Consider the following 17723-nt stretch of genomic DNA (forward strand, 5'->3'; position numbering starts at 1 on the left):
CCACACCTAAAAAAAAGTACAGTTTGTGCCCAGGAAAGTAAATATGTAACCATAAGAAAAGGAAAATCCAAGAAAAAGGACACAGGATGAGCAGACAAATACATACAGGAAGGACTAGACTGGGACAGAATGGAAATTAACTTGACCAACCAATCGTAGTAATGGCTGCCAGATTTCTGCAAATTTGTCAGAGGAACCCCGTAGTGACATCCTAATTTTTTCAAGTTTAAGAAAATAAACAATATCCCTCAACCAAAGTATGAAAGAAGGAGGTTGTGGTGATTTCCATTTAAGAAGAATTATTCTCCTTGCAATAATAGTCATAAAAGACAAAGAATTTTCTTGGGAAGAGGACAAAGGAGATGACCCCGAAAACACCCCAAACAAAACACTCTGGGGGTTCGGATCAATTTTTCTGCCAACCACGTGAGATATAACAACAAATATCTCTGTCCAAAAACTCTTCAGCCTTCAACCAAAACATGTGTATAAGGTTTGCAGGAGACTGTTGGCACCTATCACAAACTGGGGAAACCGTGCTATAAAATTTAGACAGACAAGCCTTGGTATAATAAACGCGGTGCACAAGCTTGCATTGAATAAGACAGTGTCTAGCACATATAGAAGACTTATGTACCCGTATTAAGATGCGTGACCAAAGCTCGTCAGGGATAGCCTCTCCTATATCCTCCTCCCAGAGGGCCTTGATTGAGCCTAAAGACTCAGAGCGGATCGAGTAGCTAATTTATTCTAATCCACACAAAAGGATCATCCTTACATCCAGAAGTCTCAAGAAGAAATGTTTGTCTGTTTAAACATTTAGATGTTTAAACTTGAGATGCTTTGGGAACAGTTGCCTATTATAATAGTTCAAAGACAAAATAAACCTCAACATGCATCAATCTCAGTGTTACAGCCAATCAGTACCAGGGAAGATGCATCGAGGTGTTCCAGCTTCCCAAGCTGAATTTTCTTTTGAATATTTTATATATACTTGAAAAAATAAATACCAAAACTGGTGTTCAACTATAATCTGGCATTGAAATTATTTCAGTAACTCTCACTGACCCAAAACAGAAATCGTCAACTGTGGATGAAAAAAGAAAAGATTTTTGTGTCTCTTTACGTAGTTTATGTAAATATTTGGTTTCTATTGTGATTGTTTTCAAATCATCAAGTGAAGTTATAAATCTTTAGGCTTTTCCTGAATGTGACAAACCCTGGTCTGAGTTCACATGATGAAATGAGGAAAGCAATGAGTGGAATGTGGAACTGCTGAGCAGATTTCAACACATACAGCGAGTGCGCTGCAAGCAGGCACTTGCCACCGTGTGCGTGCGTGAAGGCGTGCGTGTGTGGCCTGTGTGCGTCTTTAATCCTTTGTAAAGGCTGGCTTTGACTGGCCCAGAAATCGGATGTTTTCTCATTCGAGCTTTTCCCAGACACACCTCTTCCTCCTCCTCCTTTTTTCTATTCTCTCTTCTTATTTCGCCCATCTATCGCTCTGTCTGGCCCCCATAATTTATTTTGCATTTGTCTGTAACTACGTTGCCTTGGGAAGATTTTTTTTGTTTTCGTTAAAACAATTTAGACAAAAAGACTAAAGCTTCAGCTTCCACCCTCCCTCTCCTCCTCTTCCCCTGTAATATTCAGACACAATTGCTGGCAGCCTTGGGGCGGAATAGTTAAGAAGGTATGTGAAGTAAGTCTTTTTTAGGACTTTGAATGAACCAAAAGAAGAAAGAACGACGTGAGAGGGGGAAGGGTGGAGGACAAAGATGGAGCTAGATGAAGTGTGAGAGGGAGAAAAGCCTCAGAGCTGCAGGTGTGGGAGCAAATTGAGTTAAAGCGGCCGGGCTTAAGGAGCTGGGAGAATAAGATGCATGTAAAAATAAAGCAACTCAAACACTGTGATGTGCTTCGAAATAGCATTTTTGGAGGCTGACAAACCGCCTGTCTGGTACATTTAAATCCGATTTCTGCTGCCTCTGCATAACCTGCAATTTCAGGGGAAATAAAAAAGAAAGGGGCAGTGTAATCAGCTGAAGCACACAGATCTCATGCCTCTCTGATCCCTCATCCCGCCCACCGCACGCACGTCTCCCATTCTTGTATTTTTTGCTCATTCACTCCAGCGAGACGCCTGAGAGGAGGACGCCTTCACTTTGTTTGCCAACACCGAAAGCTGGACTGCTTTGGGGGGAAAAAATCCCAATCTAGGAACAGGATTTGAATTGAGTTTATTCTGTTTTATCCTCTTCCTCCTTGATGCATTTCCTAAGAATTAGACGGAAAAGTTGTGACAGCTTTAGAAAGAACACAGAGAGAGAGAGAGAGAGATTTGCCCTGAAGGCTTTGAAAGAAGAAACAGGAGCCAGATAAAAAAAGGGGCAGCGATAATCTGCACAGCTGCTGCGTGGAGGAAAGGAGACACAGACAGATAAAGAAAGCAAACGAGGTGAACAAGTGCGAAGGACGAGGAGAGGAGACAGACGAGGACGACCGTTCACGTTGAAGGCCACGGCAGATATAAATACAAAGTGAAGACAAAACCCCAGAGGGACACCTGTCGTCAAATTAGCAGCAATGGAGACGCGGCGGGACGAGACGAGAAAGCTGGACTGAGGAGAAACGTTGAACGCGCCGGGCTCGAGCGAAGTAAGACGAGAAGGTTTCTTCATCATGATTTCTTCAGGTGGCGTCCCAAAATCCAACGACCTGCACGGGAGGAGCAACTTCGTCCCAGGATAGAATGAGAAGTGGAGCTCGATCCGTCAGAATCGTCCTGCTTTCACATTAACTTCACCAACTCCCCCCACCCCCTGCTCTCCATCCCCTCACTATGTGGATACCAGCTGTGCTCCTATGGATGCTTTACTTCAGCTGTCTGTGCTCAGGTCAAGACTACAGGGACTATTACCCAACCGGAGACACGGGCACCGAGGTAAGACTTCACTTCAGTTCTTCAACTCTACAACTTAAAGATAAAAAAAAAACAACACAAATTTTGACTCACTGCACTAGGATGTTCACTGAAAGTAAAAAAAAACAACAAATGATGAAATACCTTTCATAAGAGCGGTGCTATGTGAGGCAGATAAGCTGTATTTACATTGGAAACATCTCTGGATTTAGGATCCGTTTCACCAGAGGCATTCCGACTCAGACGGGACTCACTGGGGAGAAATGCAGATGGGAATAGACAGGAAGACCAAAGAGATTCCCTGGAAGACTGGCTGGTGCTTCAACCATTAAAATATATGGCCAAGTATTAGGCTCCAGCTAAGAAAATAAAAAATGTAATGACTTACAAGAACAAAGTCATGGTGTTACGAGAATAAAATCTAAATATTACAAAACTAACGTTATTCCCAAAATATTGGCTTTAGTCTCAATATTGTGACTTTATTCTTATAATATTGAATATTCTCAAATTACTATGACTTTAACCTTGTGTTATTCCAGCCTTATTCTCGTAATTCTTTAATTTTATCACTTGATTCTCATACTACTTTGACTTATTCTCAGAATTAAATTTTTTTCTTAGCTTGACCCTAATACTCAGTTGTAAAAATAAAACCGGCATAAAGTTTTCAGTCTCCACTTTTACAAACAGCAGAAATTCAGTAACATTGTTTCACCAGCATGGAACCATTGGACTTGAGGTCAGTCCAACATCAGGAGAAGAGCAATGATGTAACATCTAAGCCTATTAGGGAAAACACTAAATCGCTTATAATTTGCTCCAGAAGGTACGAGTAAAAGCTTCAAAGACCAGACTGAGGTATAAAAACGGGATCAAAGTGAAACAGATGAGCACTAATGACAGCATGGCTGTAAAAGAAGAACAAATATAAAAACTAATAAAGAACAGGACTAAAAATACACTGAAATTAACAGAGAACACAACAGAAGATGAAAAGGACGTAACAGAGGATGTGATCTTAATAAAAGGTTGTTGCAGGAATAAAGGAGACAAACTACAAACTGAAAACCGATAAAATGTTGATATCCATAATGACTGACTCAGTTTCCCTCATCTTATTCTGTTAGATTTAGCATCTCAGCTACTAGAAATATGCAAATATCAAATATCAGCTAGAAACCATCCAACTGACCAAATACGTTATCGTCAGGCAGAACCTGAAAGACTGAATGACTCGAAATATGATGTCCAACCAATATCGCTTCCCAGCACATTTATATGTGAACCTGTAATATACAAAACCTGCATATTGTTCACAAGATTCAACTATTAAAAATCTAAAATTGTTACGCTTTATTTAAGTTCACTTTGGGATCAACAGAGCCTTTTTGAATTGAACTGACCAAAGAGGGATTTAAACAAGGAGATTTTTCAAAATCCTCCAGAGTGGATATTTTTGGGCTAATGCTTTTGTGTGTACATTCTTTACTTAATTATTAAAATACGTTTCAAATGTATATACAGTACGTTTTAAAACTGGAGCTCAGATATAATTGGGACATTTTCTAATCTTTCAGCCAATGTACTTTTAAAAAATAGAGACATTTCAGGTCAGAAGGTGTCATTGCATAAATATTGGCGTTACAATGTTAAACAAATATGCAAGAAATAAACTACATGGAGCCGAGTAGTCATTCTTGCGGGATCGAATTACAAAGATGGAAAACAAAAATTCATCAATCGATTCAAAAGATACAGAAGCAGCCCGAGTATTCAGTTCAAACTATGAACAAACATCTAGAAAAGAACCATTCAGGACCAACGTAACAGAGCTGCTCCAACATTAGCGGGACGGTTCTAGAAGTTAACTAAATAATTAATCAGCCTGTTATAAAGAAGAGCCATCATTATTGGTATGGTCTGCAGAGGATCAATTGTTCAAGCTCACATCCTGCTGGCTCTGATCCAGACATTGATGTTCAAAAAATATTTGAAAGCAACGGCGCCTAGAGGAAAAAGGAAGGTCATTTTCCGTTGTAATAAATGTGTTTCTGCTCTGAACGACGGATTTAAATCAAAGACATCTTCATCACTTCTCCCTGGTTGGACATGTCTCAGCTGGAGAGGAATAAATAAGCTGATAAATGAAGGTTTTAATAGATTGTCAACAAATGTAGTAGCCTCAAACCCTCAATAGCAAAATGTTAAATAACATTTCAGCTCCTTTAACTCAACATCTATTCATGTTCAACACTTCTTACTCTAAATTCAAAGATCTTCACAGAAAAAAAGACAGGAATTCCCACATTTTTGCTTAAAGTTTTCCTCGCATTAAATGACAAAACAATCCAGTTCTTGTCACCGGTGAACATAATTAATGTTCCTAAAGTGTGAGCCTTGCATCAGCTGTTGTTGTGATGCAGCCTGGTATTTAGGTTCATGCTGTTTTTATGTGCATCCTTATCTGGACGTTTGTGTTTACAAAGCAGGAAAACGAGCTCCTGGGGAACATAAAGTGGAGCTAAAGTGGAGATTTGCAGATTACTACTCAGAACTTGTTCCAGTTCTTAGTAAAACTGAGTCTGTGTGCGTAGGAGGGGGATCTGAACCCAGCAGCTTCTTCTTCACGACATTTCCTCCACAAGTTTTCAAGATAACGTGAGGCTTAAGCCTCGTATATAAATCTAAACAACGGCTTCAAACACGTGTTATTTCTAATAGAAAACAGGCTGAGTGATAAATGTATGGGTGTGTGTATGGGTGTGTGTGTAAATATTTGTGCCTCGGTGCCAGCAGTGCGTAATTCGGGACACACCCCAGAGTGCTGCATGGATAGCGGCTGGTGCATCGTCAGAACAGAGTCCCACAGCCATGACCTCATGTCATGCGATCGCTTAACAAAACGAAGCTTCATGTAATAAGAGTTACATAAAAACTATGCATTAAAGCGGTTTAATATCTGCTCATTGTTCAGCCTTTGTCTGAAACCGCCTCCACATCTTAAAGATTCAATGTGGGAACAAAGCAGGAAGCAACAGAAATACATCTGAAAATGAGCAAAGACAGAAAGATGACAACCAATCATGAAGAGTGTATGCATCCGAACAATCTGACGCTTAAGACGTCATCAAGTAATAAGAATCTCATGAACTAATTATGTGAAATAGTTCAGTAACAATATGGAGAAAATGTTGGTTTTTTTTACAAAGTGGGCCTGAATTTCCTATAAAAAGGCAATAATCTTTTTGACAACAAGACGAGTCGATGAACTCTTGGTTCCAGCCTTAAACTTGTGATCATTTCACTGAAACTGGATTATAATCTTCTGAAATATTGAACAAATGAAGCCTGAGGTGTGTGTGCTGACTGAGTATAAACCACACAATAGCAGCAACGGCACCGCGCCTCTTAAAAATCATACGAATCCTCAGGGCCTCTGGCTGGTTTTATTTCTGTCTCAGAACATGAACGCTTTACAACCCTGAAATATTACTTGCACTTAAAGGTTAGATCACGTTAAATATCGCCGTAACTCATCCACGCATCTTTAAAGGGCTGGTGATGCTGTGAGCAGTCGGTCCTCCAGGCTGTAGACTCTAGTCATGACAAGCACAAGCTAACAAAATATCTGGGCAGGAGAGACGATATTCCACAGCAACATGTCCTGGATGACATCATCGGTTTTTGGCAAGCACCGCTAATCCACCTCATGTGCTTTTGCCGTTCCTCTTTAACTCTACGCCTGGTCGTGTGGTTAGAAACCCAGGCAGAGAGAAGTTGGAGGAGCAGATGACATTTTGGTGTCACAGTTCAGGTATTAGAGCTTTTGAGAGTTTGTTCCAGATTAGTGGAGTATAAAAACAGAATGCTGCTTCTCCATGTTTGGTTCTGGGGAAAAGCCCAATGATGACCAGTAACTTTCAGGTTACCAAATTATTTTAGATGTCCTCATATATAACCGTTCATGATTTAAAAAAAAAAAAAAAAAGACTCCCAGAATCTTTGAAGAGTGACCGGCTCACAGCATCACAGATCAGCCACATGTCAATACTTATTTCACATCAAACTAACGGAGAGAGTTTGGACTTGATGCAGCCCAGATGACACTCTGCTGCATTTCTCAAGACCCTCTACATTTAGATTGTCAAACTTATGTGAATGTCGCATTGATTTAATACATAAAACGCAAAACTACGAGGGGAAGAAAGGAAAATGGAGGAAATGAATAAGTTGGAAATATGTTGCAAGAGAAGATTTGGGAGTGGGAGATAAGCAGGGATCCGGTTTCTGTTTCGATTATGCCAGCTGTGCCAGTCGACCTCTTCTCAGCCTGCAAACCTAAACAACCTCTGATATTCCCATAAGAAAAGAAATGATTAGGTGTGAAGCAAGAGGGCCACTCCCCCTGACATTTCCAAACCGACAGCTTTGATTTCCCAGTCCGTTAAACAATTATTCAGCTATCTTTCATCTACAGTTGCTCTATGGAGAGTTATCCGTCGTCACGGCAGAAAAATCTTTGTTGACTGACTCACAGTAGGAAGGTTTTAGAAGATAATGTCAACCGTAAAATTTGATTTCCTGTGTGAAATCTGTTGAAATTAAAACTTTATCTGTTGTCATGTGAGAATCTTTTGAATAGCGAGGAGAACAGCGTCACACTCAACGTTATCCTGCCTCTTTTTCTAGAGGAGTTTTACAGATTCAGAGTTTTGTTTTTTTTAAAAAAGAAGCTCAATATTTAGATAAGAGCCTGAATCTGGGCTGAATCTGCAGCAGCAACAGCGCTCAGGTGAGGGAAGGACAAGCGTCTTCCTAATTACTAACAGTAGCCGACAGCAACATGTTACAACACATTGGTAGCTGAGGTATTCATTGTTTATCCTGCACAGACAGTGAGCCTGAATAGATAAGCTTACCCATGTCTAACAGTTTTACTATTACAAACAACTGGATTGTTTTTGATTTGAAACCATAAATATTGATTTTTCTTGATGATTTTTTCTGGATTATGCAAAAGTATTCAATTCCCTTTGAGCTTGTTTATATTTAGTCCCGCCACAAAAACAAATTTAGGTTTTGTTCACACAGCTTAGCGCAGGCTGAACGACCCAACTCCATTCTTTGTTTTCAAAGCGTCTGCAGCGTAAACTGCCATTTTATCGGATTTTTACGTCATTCACTTGAGAAATGCGTCATATTTCTGCACCAGAAGAAGCCAGACGCTGGAGGTAAACAGTAATAATTCTGAAAATAATCCCACCACTCATTGTTCAGACTCCTGTACACACGCTGCATAAAATACCATTGCTATAAGTTGTGCTTTCTTTTTATCAATTTCCTTCATCTTATTTTGATCATGATAAAACTGTTGGCTCTCATTGCTCAATAATCTGTAGCTGACAGAATCTATTATTACACTATTTATGTTCCTTACAAAATACATTAGCGGTTGTGTTGACCGTTGTAGTGTCTCCCTACTTGTTTACTAAAGATTATCTCAGGAAGTGTTTCCCTGTCATTTCCCTCTCCAGGCTCCAACCCAGTCAGATGACCAGTCCAGTTTGGAGACGGTGACCAGCATGGACCAGCTGCTGCAGCTCTTCTACCCTGAATACAGTTTGATCCAGCAGTGCATGAGGAAAAGATCCTGGCACGCCTCCTCTTCCTCATCTTCCTTCCCTTCCTCGTCTTATTCAACCTCTTCGGCGAGCCCTTTGGTCCGCTCCGACGACGACGTGTGGGTTCCGATGCGGGAGGAACCCGTCTACAGAGTGGATGGAACGCTGGCCGGTAACTTGAATACAAATCTTTTCTAACTCTTATCTAATCAAACAAATCCAGTTACTGAATCCTGTTTTCAGTCATTCTGGAAGAGATCCAGCGCACGTCGTGCCAACCGAGAGAGGTTTGTGTTGAGGTGGCCAAGGAGTACCCAGAATCCACCAGTCAGCTGTACCTCCCTCGCTGCGTGGCGCTGCATCGCTGCGGCGGTTGCTGCGGGAATGAGGCTTTCTACTGCACCAACACGAGCTACAGTCTCGTCAATAAAACCGTGAGTCACACAGACTTCAGATTTCTTGCTTTGATTTTGTTGCCAAACTCAAATGTTTGACGTCATCAGAAACTGGCTCTTAATCTGTTACATTACTGTGGAGGAACTTTGGGCCTCCTCTTGAAGAATTGAAAGATTTTTTTACTGTTCATCTCTGTTGAAATTAAGGCTAGGCTTTGACTAGGCCGCTGAAAATGTTCACTTTTTTTTTTTTTTTTTTTTTAGCAAATTACAGGTGGCATTGTAAGGCTGCATCCTTTGAGAGCCAATTATGTCAGCAATCCAACAGAAGTCATCCAAATTACTTTTCCCAAAAATGTATCTGGTGGATCAATGGTACTATCCCAAGATTCATTGCGGGTCAAACGGGAGGTTTTTCTTCTTGTAACAATGGCCGAGGAGTACAGCTTAAATTAAATGAAATCAGACTCGTGTAGAGCTCTTCTGATCAATAACAGAGAATAAAATCATTCACACATTGTAGTATAACGTTATACCTGAGGTAAGGACCGCGTCTTTTGATCGATGAAGCTTCTGAATTTGGACACGCTGTAAAAACACTAGGCCTGTCATGATAAACTGTGCTGAACAACAAGTTGTCCTAGAAATTATTGCAATAAACTATAATCAGTGATGGCATAGTTACTTTAATCGGACTACTGATTACTCCTTGAAAAAGTAACTTAGTTATATTACTGACTACTTGATTTGGAAAGTAACTAAGTTACACTAAAAGTAACTTTTTAGTTACTTTCAGCAGCTGCTAACAACAACGCTCCACCTACTGTGAAAATCACATTGAGCTTTGCTAATACTTAATTGTAAGCTATTTTATAATGGTAACATCAACAATGTGTCTCCACTGATAAGGTTGAACTGAAGAGGAGATTGTACAAAAAACAGTACAAAAAAATCAAAAACGTGAATAATTTGTGTGGTCCACTGTTGTCTGGAAAACTCTAAGAAGGATTGTAAAGCCCCGCCCCCCACCTCCAGGTTCTGTGTTACGGCCCTGCGTTTGGTGTCAGCGCAGCGCACAGAGCTCCTCCTGCAGCTCCACAGCTCAGATGGCTGCACAGATTTGTGACACTTATCTTAATATTAATAATTATAATGGCGTTAACTTACCATTATAATTATTGGCAACTACGGACACGTTCATTCGTGGTTGTTTTCACGTTTATTGCGCTGTTCATATTGGTCTCGATGTTTGCAGTTTTCTGAACGCGAAGCTCGACGTCATTCAGAGGTAATATATTAACTTGACATTAAAAAAGACACAGCGGGACGGATCATCTGAGAAATGATGGACAGGGAGAGACTGAGTAAAACTACCTAATGACGGACAAATTCTTGGATTTATTATGAGTCTCTGCTTATTTCCAAGCCCAAATGAGCAACTTCATGTTTAAAAACGAGCCCAAAAAGGCGCAACCCGCCACTCATTAAATCTGCAAGTTTACTTTTAAAAATGAAGCCCAAAGCCGCTTATAATAATCGGACTTGGCGACAGAAACTCAAAATAGTTCCAGTTTTTCCACCAACAAAATGCGCATCTCCCTCCATTGTTTACATTTCTGTTGCATAGAGACGTCGGTCACTCGACAAGACGAGTAGAGGAAATACGATTAAATAACAAAAGAAGATAGTAACGCACAGTAATTTTGATAAGTAACTGTAGTCTGACTACTGGATTTGAAACAGCAACGCGTTATATTACTGGTTACTGAAAAAAAGTGGTCTGATGTCAGTAACGCGTTACAAATTAACTTATTACTGACATCACTGCCTATAATGCTATTTTAAGATCAATTTTATGTTACATATTTTATTGGCATAATACTGAAAGACTAATCAACTTTAAGTATGTAACAAATACTCAACACTAGAACTGGAAGGTAGTTTAAATATCCAAAATAAAACCACCAAAAACAACAAACCTAAACCATAAAACAGATCATGAAGTTGTCCTTCAAAAAATAGAATTAGAAAAGAAATTATTGAGCTCATTTGACATTATGTCTGATATTAAATGTTGTTTTTCAATCTGAAACATTCAGATGTCACAAAAAAAACAACAAAAAACCAGACGGAATCTATAAAGAGGCAATTACTGTTTCACTGCGCTGTAAATCTGCTTTCACACCTCAGGCCCATCTGGATGCTGAAACCAATTTCCCCAATTATGTATCTGGCGGCTCAACACAGCCCACTCCGACGGGAATAGGACGCAGCGTTTAGAGTCACGCACATCTGCACAACAACTGCACACGACCAAACGCTGTCCTCAAACCATGGCGACTTTCTAAAACTGGAGACACACCTGTCCCTGTGAGCATCTAAACATTTTATCTTCCTTCCCGCCAGCTGATGGAGCTGTCTCCGCCCAGGATGGATCGCTCAGTCGCCATGGTAACATTCGTCAACCACACATCGTGCGAATGCCTCTCCAAGCGGCCGCTTCACTCCATCATAAGGCGAGCGGCAACAGATCATCTGTGAGTAAGAGACTCGCTGATTGTCTCATACTCTTCTTGTCTCATACGATACTAAACGCGTATGGCCGTGTGTGTGTGTGTGTGTGTGTGTGTAGGTGCTCCCCTCCTGAAGTCCCCTGCACCTCCGGATCGTTATGGGATCCAGCGAACTGCGTGTGTGTCTCTGCGGACACCATCAGCTACACTCAGAAACAAACAGGTGAGAGTTGAGATCCTCTCGTCCTCAGTCCTCCAGACTGACTGTCCTGCAGCTCCTACATGCAGCCCGGATCCAACACAGCTGGATTTCTACATGCCGTCAAGCTTAGAACAGAGAAGGTTTTTTACAGTCCAAGAAAATAAGACATGATGGAGCATTCATAAAGTTTATGGACGCAATGATCTCCACTACCCCACACTGAAGAAAAGACCTACAATTAAAGGCTGCATTAGAAATTTTTCACTGTGACATTACATGCTGCGTTTAAAGAGTTATTTTAAACGGTATTCTACAGAATATTGCCTTTTAATAATAATAACCTTTATTTAATTAGGTTTGTCTCATTCAGATCAAAAGATCTCTTTTACAAGAGAGACCTGGCAAAGACTGGCAGCATTTAGATGAGTCACAGATCTAGTCATGCACTTGGAGATTCAGCCCAGATTCTCCACACCCTGAGGAGACAATCAGAGTGAAAGGAGGAGGATGATGATGATGATGATGATGATGATGGTGATGATGATGGTGATGATGATGATGATGGTGATGATGATGGTGATGATGATGGTGATGATGATGATGATGATGGTGGTGCCAGAGCGTTTCAAACAAATCCTCCCTTCCGCAAAGTTGATACGATTGAAGCAGGAATGTTTTTTGTGCTGTTTTTCTTGTACATCTTCAGACCTTTTCCAACTTCAAACTCTCATTCTTGACTTATTACATTAGCACAAGAACTATTTTTAATCCTGTAGGCCACATATACAAGTTACTCTGTCTGTAAACTGCACCCAAAGTCAAGTCTCCACGTGCAAATTACTGAAATAAACGTAATCAGAGGCGTGCGAGCTCTCTTTGGATTCGCCACAGTTATGTGACACACTCAGCTGACAAAACCTCAGAAACAATGATTAGCCCCGTGACGCTTTCAGCTAAACATCAGCAGCATGATCTGGTATGATGTTTATGACATTCATTAAATCATTCAAGCATCTTCACGTCTACAAAAACGTTGATTTAATTCGCCAAATCTCATGGGGTTGTTTTCTATCTTAAATAACGTGTTTCTCTGTTCCAGAGGCGCTGGACTCGGGTCTGCTGGCTCTCTGCGGGCCCAACAGGGTTCTGGAAGAATCCACCTGCGAGTGCGTCTGTCAGAACGGACTGACAGAAGCCAGCTGCTATCCAGGCTGGAAACTGGACCAGAACACCTGTAAGGAGACTAGTTTAACAGCTGAGGCTAATGGATTCAGGGGGTGTCCAATGTTAGGTTTACTTTAGGGTTTTGCCTTCTTCCACATATTGGCATAAATAGATTACTTTCCTTTAAAAGACTAATTAAACAGAGCTCTGGGATATTGTTTTCATAACCTAACGCTGCATTAATCTTCTTCCCCACCCTACCTGATCTGTCTGCTGTGCTCTTTGATCTCCATGATTAATAATATTTACTAAACAGATGACGTCTGAAGACACTTAACTATGCAGAACTTTAATTTGTCAGAATACAAATGCACAGAAGACATTTGAGATTATTACTGGTAAAAATATTTTATGTGCACACAACACTGTGTGCACATAAAATCTCAATAAAATACATTATAAGTTAGTAAACAGTCTCAGGTAAACTCAGATCTGGCTAGGTAATAAACAGGACAAATAAAATAAGAGTGCATGTGTTCCATTGTGATCCATATTTTATTGTTTATTTGAGTTTAAATCAAATTAAACCATCTTCTATTGCTTTGTAGCCAGGAATACTGATTAGCCAATGAATGCTCTTCATAGTACAGTCACTAGAGACACTCACTGACTGCAAGCACCAGTTTGTTGGACCTCTGCTGAATTAGGTCAGTCACCTTAAATGGGGAGGGATATGCAGTCACTTATTTTATGTTTTTATTAAATTGTCAATATTTCATGGAAATATGTTTCCACTTGGCAAAAAAAGCTTTTTCGACATTTTATTTAATCAAAAAAGCCAAATTATGTTGCTAATAATTCACTTGAATAAACTATAAAAAGAGTAAAACTTCCAAGGGGGAAAATACTTTTTAAAGGCATTCAGCCTTTAAACTGAATTTCCATCTGGATGGATTTTAATTTCCATCTGGTTTGTTGCTTATGTAAACTTCCAGTTATTTTAGGTTTTACTGAGAGTGCTTACTGTCAATACCACAAATTGATTCAGGCCAAGATAGAAGAAAAAAAAATTAGTCTTTATGCAAATTTTAAACAAGTATGAACACGAAACACACCATCTGATTAAGTTTTGGTTGTGCAACCACTGCTCTGATCTCCTGCTCCCTCCTCTTCCTACCTTTGTGCTCAGGTGAGTGCCAGTGCGAAGGCCAAGGCGAGGGGAAGCTGTGTCCTTTCGGACAGCGGTGGGACGATGAGCTGTGCGGTTGTGTGTGCGCGGTGGAGTGTCCCAGGAATCAGCCCCTAAATCCCGACACGTGTCTGTGTCAGTGCAGAGAGAGTCCCCAGACGTGTCTACGGCAGGGCAAGAGGTTCAACCCGAACACCTGCAGGTGAGAGAACCAGAAGGAAGGAAGTTTAAACAAAATGCTGCACAGGATAAGGCAAAAATCCACAACAGAGCACAAAAAAGTAAAAAAAACAAAAACAACACAAAACATAAAAACTCAACTTTCATGCTGATTTGAAGTTTGTCTTCCAACAATAAAACTTAAGATGTATTCTAAAACGAACATGACCGCATTTTAACGGAAGGCAGATCCCACTGCCGTTAGCATTTGAATGAAAATAGATGGTACATTTTCTCAAGTTGAAATCTAGAGTGGAAAATTCTGATTGGAAATAAAATTGGACTCAAATCACAGCCTTGAGGAACTCCACAAGTAATTAAAGTTAAGAAACATGGTGGAACACCATAAACATGAATGCATCCACAAAACAACCTTATGGTTTGAAAACCCCTAAATCCTGACACGTGTCTGTTAGTGCACACAGTCCACGCAATGTGGACAAGAGGATGGTGCTGACTCACAGATTTGGTTGAAAACAGACCAATAAAGCATTGAAATGGTGAAGTCAACCATGAAGTGGGATTTCCCAGCTGTGAAGCTAGCAGCAGTAGGAATGATCAGTCCAACAGTAAACCTGTGAATCATCTTCAGGTTAAAACCAGCAAATGTTGTTTCATCATGACCAGGTATGAGCTGTACACCTATAGCACGATATGAAGTGGATTCAAAACGTTTACACACATCCTCTGTAATACTTTTCATGCAAGGTTTCTCCTGATCTCTCAGATTTTGAGGTCGTCGCTTTTCCAAATCCTTCTGATTTTCTGTCAGTTTTAGTCCAAATTTAGAATTTGTTGCTTCTTTTGTCCATCTTTGATGAATGCTTGGACTCACAATGAAGCAGGGAAAAAAACCCACTGGAAGATTTTCAGTCACAACTCATCCTGAAAAAAGGTTTATTTCCATCTGAAGAAAGAATCCCTTTCTAAGTGGGAATGGCGTTCTTTTGTGGTGTTGTGTTACTATTTTCAATATTTTTGATTCAATATTCCAGCTTTTGACATTAAAGTAACTGTACAGAAACAGTTACTGCTTTTCTACTTTTCACAAAATTAAATAGGTCATGTTAAACACTTTTTGTTTTGAGTGAAAAACTGCGATATTTCTACCTCACAATAACCAAACCTTTAGCAGTTTGTGCTAGCCTAACGGCTCATCCTGACGAACCTGAGGCAGGGGACTGTGATGCGTTACTGGATTCTGCGGAAACATCTCCCAATGGACGAGTCATGCATTCCTCTCCAGGAGGAAAACTTTCGCTGCTTGTCTTTTTTAGTCGTTCACATGTTTCACTGCAACCTTTTATGGACATGGGGCATCTGAAGCATTTGCCCGGGGCTTTGCGAGTGTGTCGTGGTTCCCACAGCTTGCGCGCACCGAATCAACGTCCCTCTGACCCGAGAGGCCCTGCAGAGGGGAAGGGGACTGGATGAAAGCGAGACAGACAGATGGAGTGACAGGCACTATGAAAACACACTAGTAGACATGAGCTGCAGAATGATTGATTCACACTGGTAGCTTTACATGTGGGAAATCCTGCAGGACACTAAAACATGTGGCAGCTCACTAAACATTCTCAGCTTAAAGGAACACAAACAGGCTCACTGGAGCTGGACCTCAAAACAGACTGAATGTTTTGAATGCTTTAACCTGAAAACATGTTAAAGCATCAAAAATGCTTTGACATGAAAACATGTTAAAGCATCAAAAATGCTTTGACATGAAAACATGTTAAAGCATCAAAAATGCTTTGACATGAAAACATGTTAAAGCATCAAAAATGCTTTGACATGAAAACATGTTAAAGCATCAAAAATGCTTTGACATACATTATTTTTATGCTCTTCTGGAGAATTAGGACCCTTTTCTCATGAGCTGTTTGGCCAAGTTGCAATGACAGCTTATTTCATGCTGCAGCTGCAGCACTAGATAAAAAAATAAAAATAAAATAAAATACTGAAATAAATATTCACGGGTTTAACGTGGATGGTGCAACTCCAAATTTGAATTGTTATACATTTAGATATAAGCACATCTAATTACTGGTTCGTTTGTTATTCTTATTTTTTTTTTCATTTGTGGCTTCTTTTTTTTTTTTTTTTTTTTTTTGGTACTTCACAGACGCACAGAAGAATATATTTCAACAGTTTTCAAGCCTTGAACATCTTCCTAAATCTCCATTTAACCAAGGAAGATATTCAATTTGATTTTCAAGCCTAGTTTCAACGGCTCAAATCAACGTCAGCCACCCAATATAGTTCATATTGTAAACAAATGACAAATATGGCTGAAAAATTAGTGATATAAATTCAGTTTGCAACATGTCCTAATGTCCCCGCACTGCAGTCTTTACTGTCTTTTAAATATCTGATGTGTGCTCTGTAACGAACAAACGGGTGAATTAAAAATAAATACGAAATAAAAGCTGGCTTAGCCACCAATTAATATTTGAGGCTTCGACGCTAACCGTCTACCTGACAATTTATTATTGGTTTAAAATATTTTTGTTTAAAAATATGGGAGGTTTTACTTTACCTTGATTCCGAAAATTGAAGAAAAGTTAGCTATTGTTGATTAGCTAATTATCGCCAGCTGTGTCGATACAGACAAGCTACACCGTGCTGAGTTCGAGTGCAGAGTCATATCGTAGTAAAACTGAATTTGTCGCCAAAATTCGTCTTATTCTGTGACAAATTGCTTTGTTTGGAACATCGGTTCAAAATGTAAAGTTTCGTGGGCAAAGAAATTGTAAATCCAACGAATCAAAAACCTAATTTGGGAAAGAAATCCGCAACAGACGTTTTTTATTATGCGTCTCGTCACTATTCATTGAGATAGATGTAAAATATCCGAAGGTTCCTGAAGGCGAATGAATAAAACATATTCATATAATGATTCAAACCAAAAACATAAAAGTTAATCATGTTTATAAGAACAGACTGTTCTTCTAAACATATTTTTGTCCTTATGTTTTATCAATCAAATTAAGAAAATTCTATATTTTTTCCGTTTGCTTGTGGAAAGATGGTTTTTAAGGTCAAGTTCAGGATGCATCTGAGCACAAAGATAAGGCATTTATTATTTTGTACAATCACTCTTTGTACTGTTTAGTCTGATTTAACATCTGGTCACAGTAGTAAGTCCACAGGCGACTGTACACCTGCTGTGATTTTAAAGACAAGAGTTCCCAGACTTCTCCCCTCTCTGGAAAAATACTCCTTTTTTTTCGCCTCACACAGAATCTTTTGATGCACATGCAAATAAAACTTGGATTGAGCTTCCTCCAGAAAGGATGTGGGGATGTGAATAATGTATAGTATGCATGATCAGAGAATATAATCCCCCCTTGTGTTTCTTTTTTATTTCTCCTCTGTTCCTCATCCCAACCTCACCCCTTTAAAAAATCTTTCCCTTTCCCCTCCTGCTTTTAAATCCATCTTTTGTCTTCTTCGCCCACATTTCTGCCTCTCATCCTCTGTCATTCTCTCTCAAG

General features: G+C 39.8%; 1 protein-coding gene and 1 long non-coding RNA gene across 3 annotated transcripts in view; one reads left to right on the forward strand and one right to left on the reverse strand.

The window, feature by feature from the left end:
* Window positions 1–17723, forward strand: part of LOC122826935 (vascular endothelial growth factor C-like) — a 19492-nt gene continuing 1769 nt past the window's right edge. The window contains exons 1-7 of the mRNA XM_044109325.1: window positions 1–2944; window positions 8461–8719; window positions 8791–8981; window positions 11349–11479; window positions 11575–11678; window positions 12757–12891; window positions 14011–14212. Of these exons, the coding sequence (XP_043965260.1) occupies window positions 2843–2944; window positions 8461–8719; window positions 8791–8981; window positions 11349–11479; window positions 11575–11678; window positions 12757–12891; window positions 14011–14212 (1124 nt within the window). The 5' untranslated portion in view covers window positions 1–2842. The remainder of the gene's footprint in view (window positions 2945–8460; window positions 8720–8790; window positions 8982–11348; window positions 11480–11574; window positions 11679–12756; window positions 12892–14010; window positions 14213–17723) is intronic.
* On the reverse strand, window positions 13155–17716 carry LOC122826936. Of its 2 annotated transcripts, none has more exons than XR_006369899.1 (3): window positions 16766–17716; window positions 15398–15655; window positions 13155–14206 (listed from the first exon to the last, which is right to left on the reverse strand). It is a non-coding gene; the product is annotated as an uncharacterized LOC122826936 (long non-coding RNA). The 2 variants fall into 2 exon arrangements; XR_006369898.1 differs by having other exon boundaries at window positions 15398–15637; window positions 16766–17715.

Source organism: Gambusia affinis, linkage group LG24 (assembly GCF_019740435.1).
Source record: "Gambusia affinis linkage group LG24, SWU_Gaff_1.0, whole genome shotgun sequence".
Lineage (NCBI taxonomy): Eukaryota > Metazoa > Chordata > Actinopteri > Cyprinodontiformes > Poeciliidae > Gambusia > Gambusia affinis.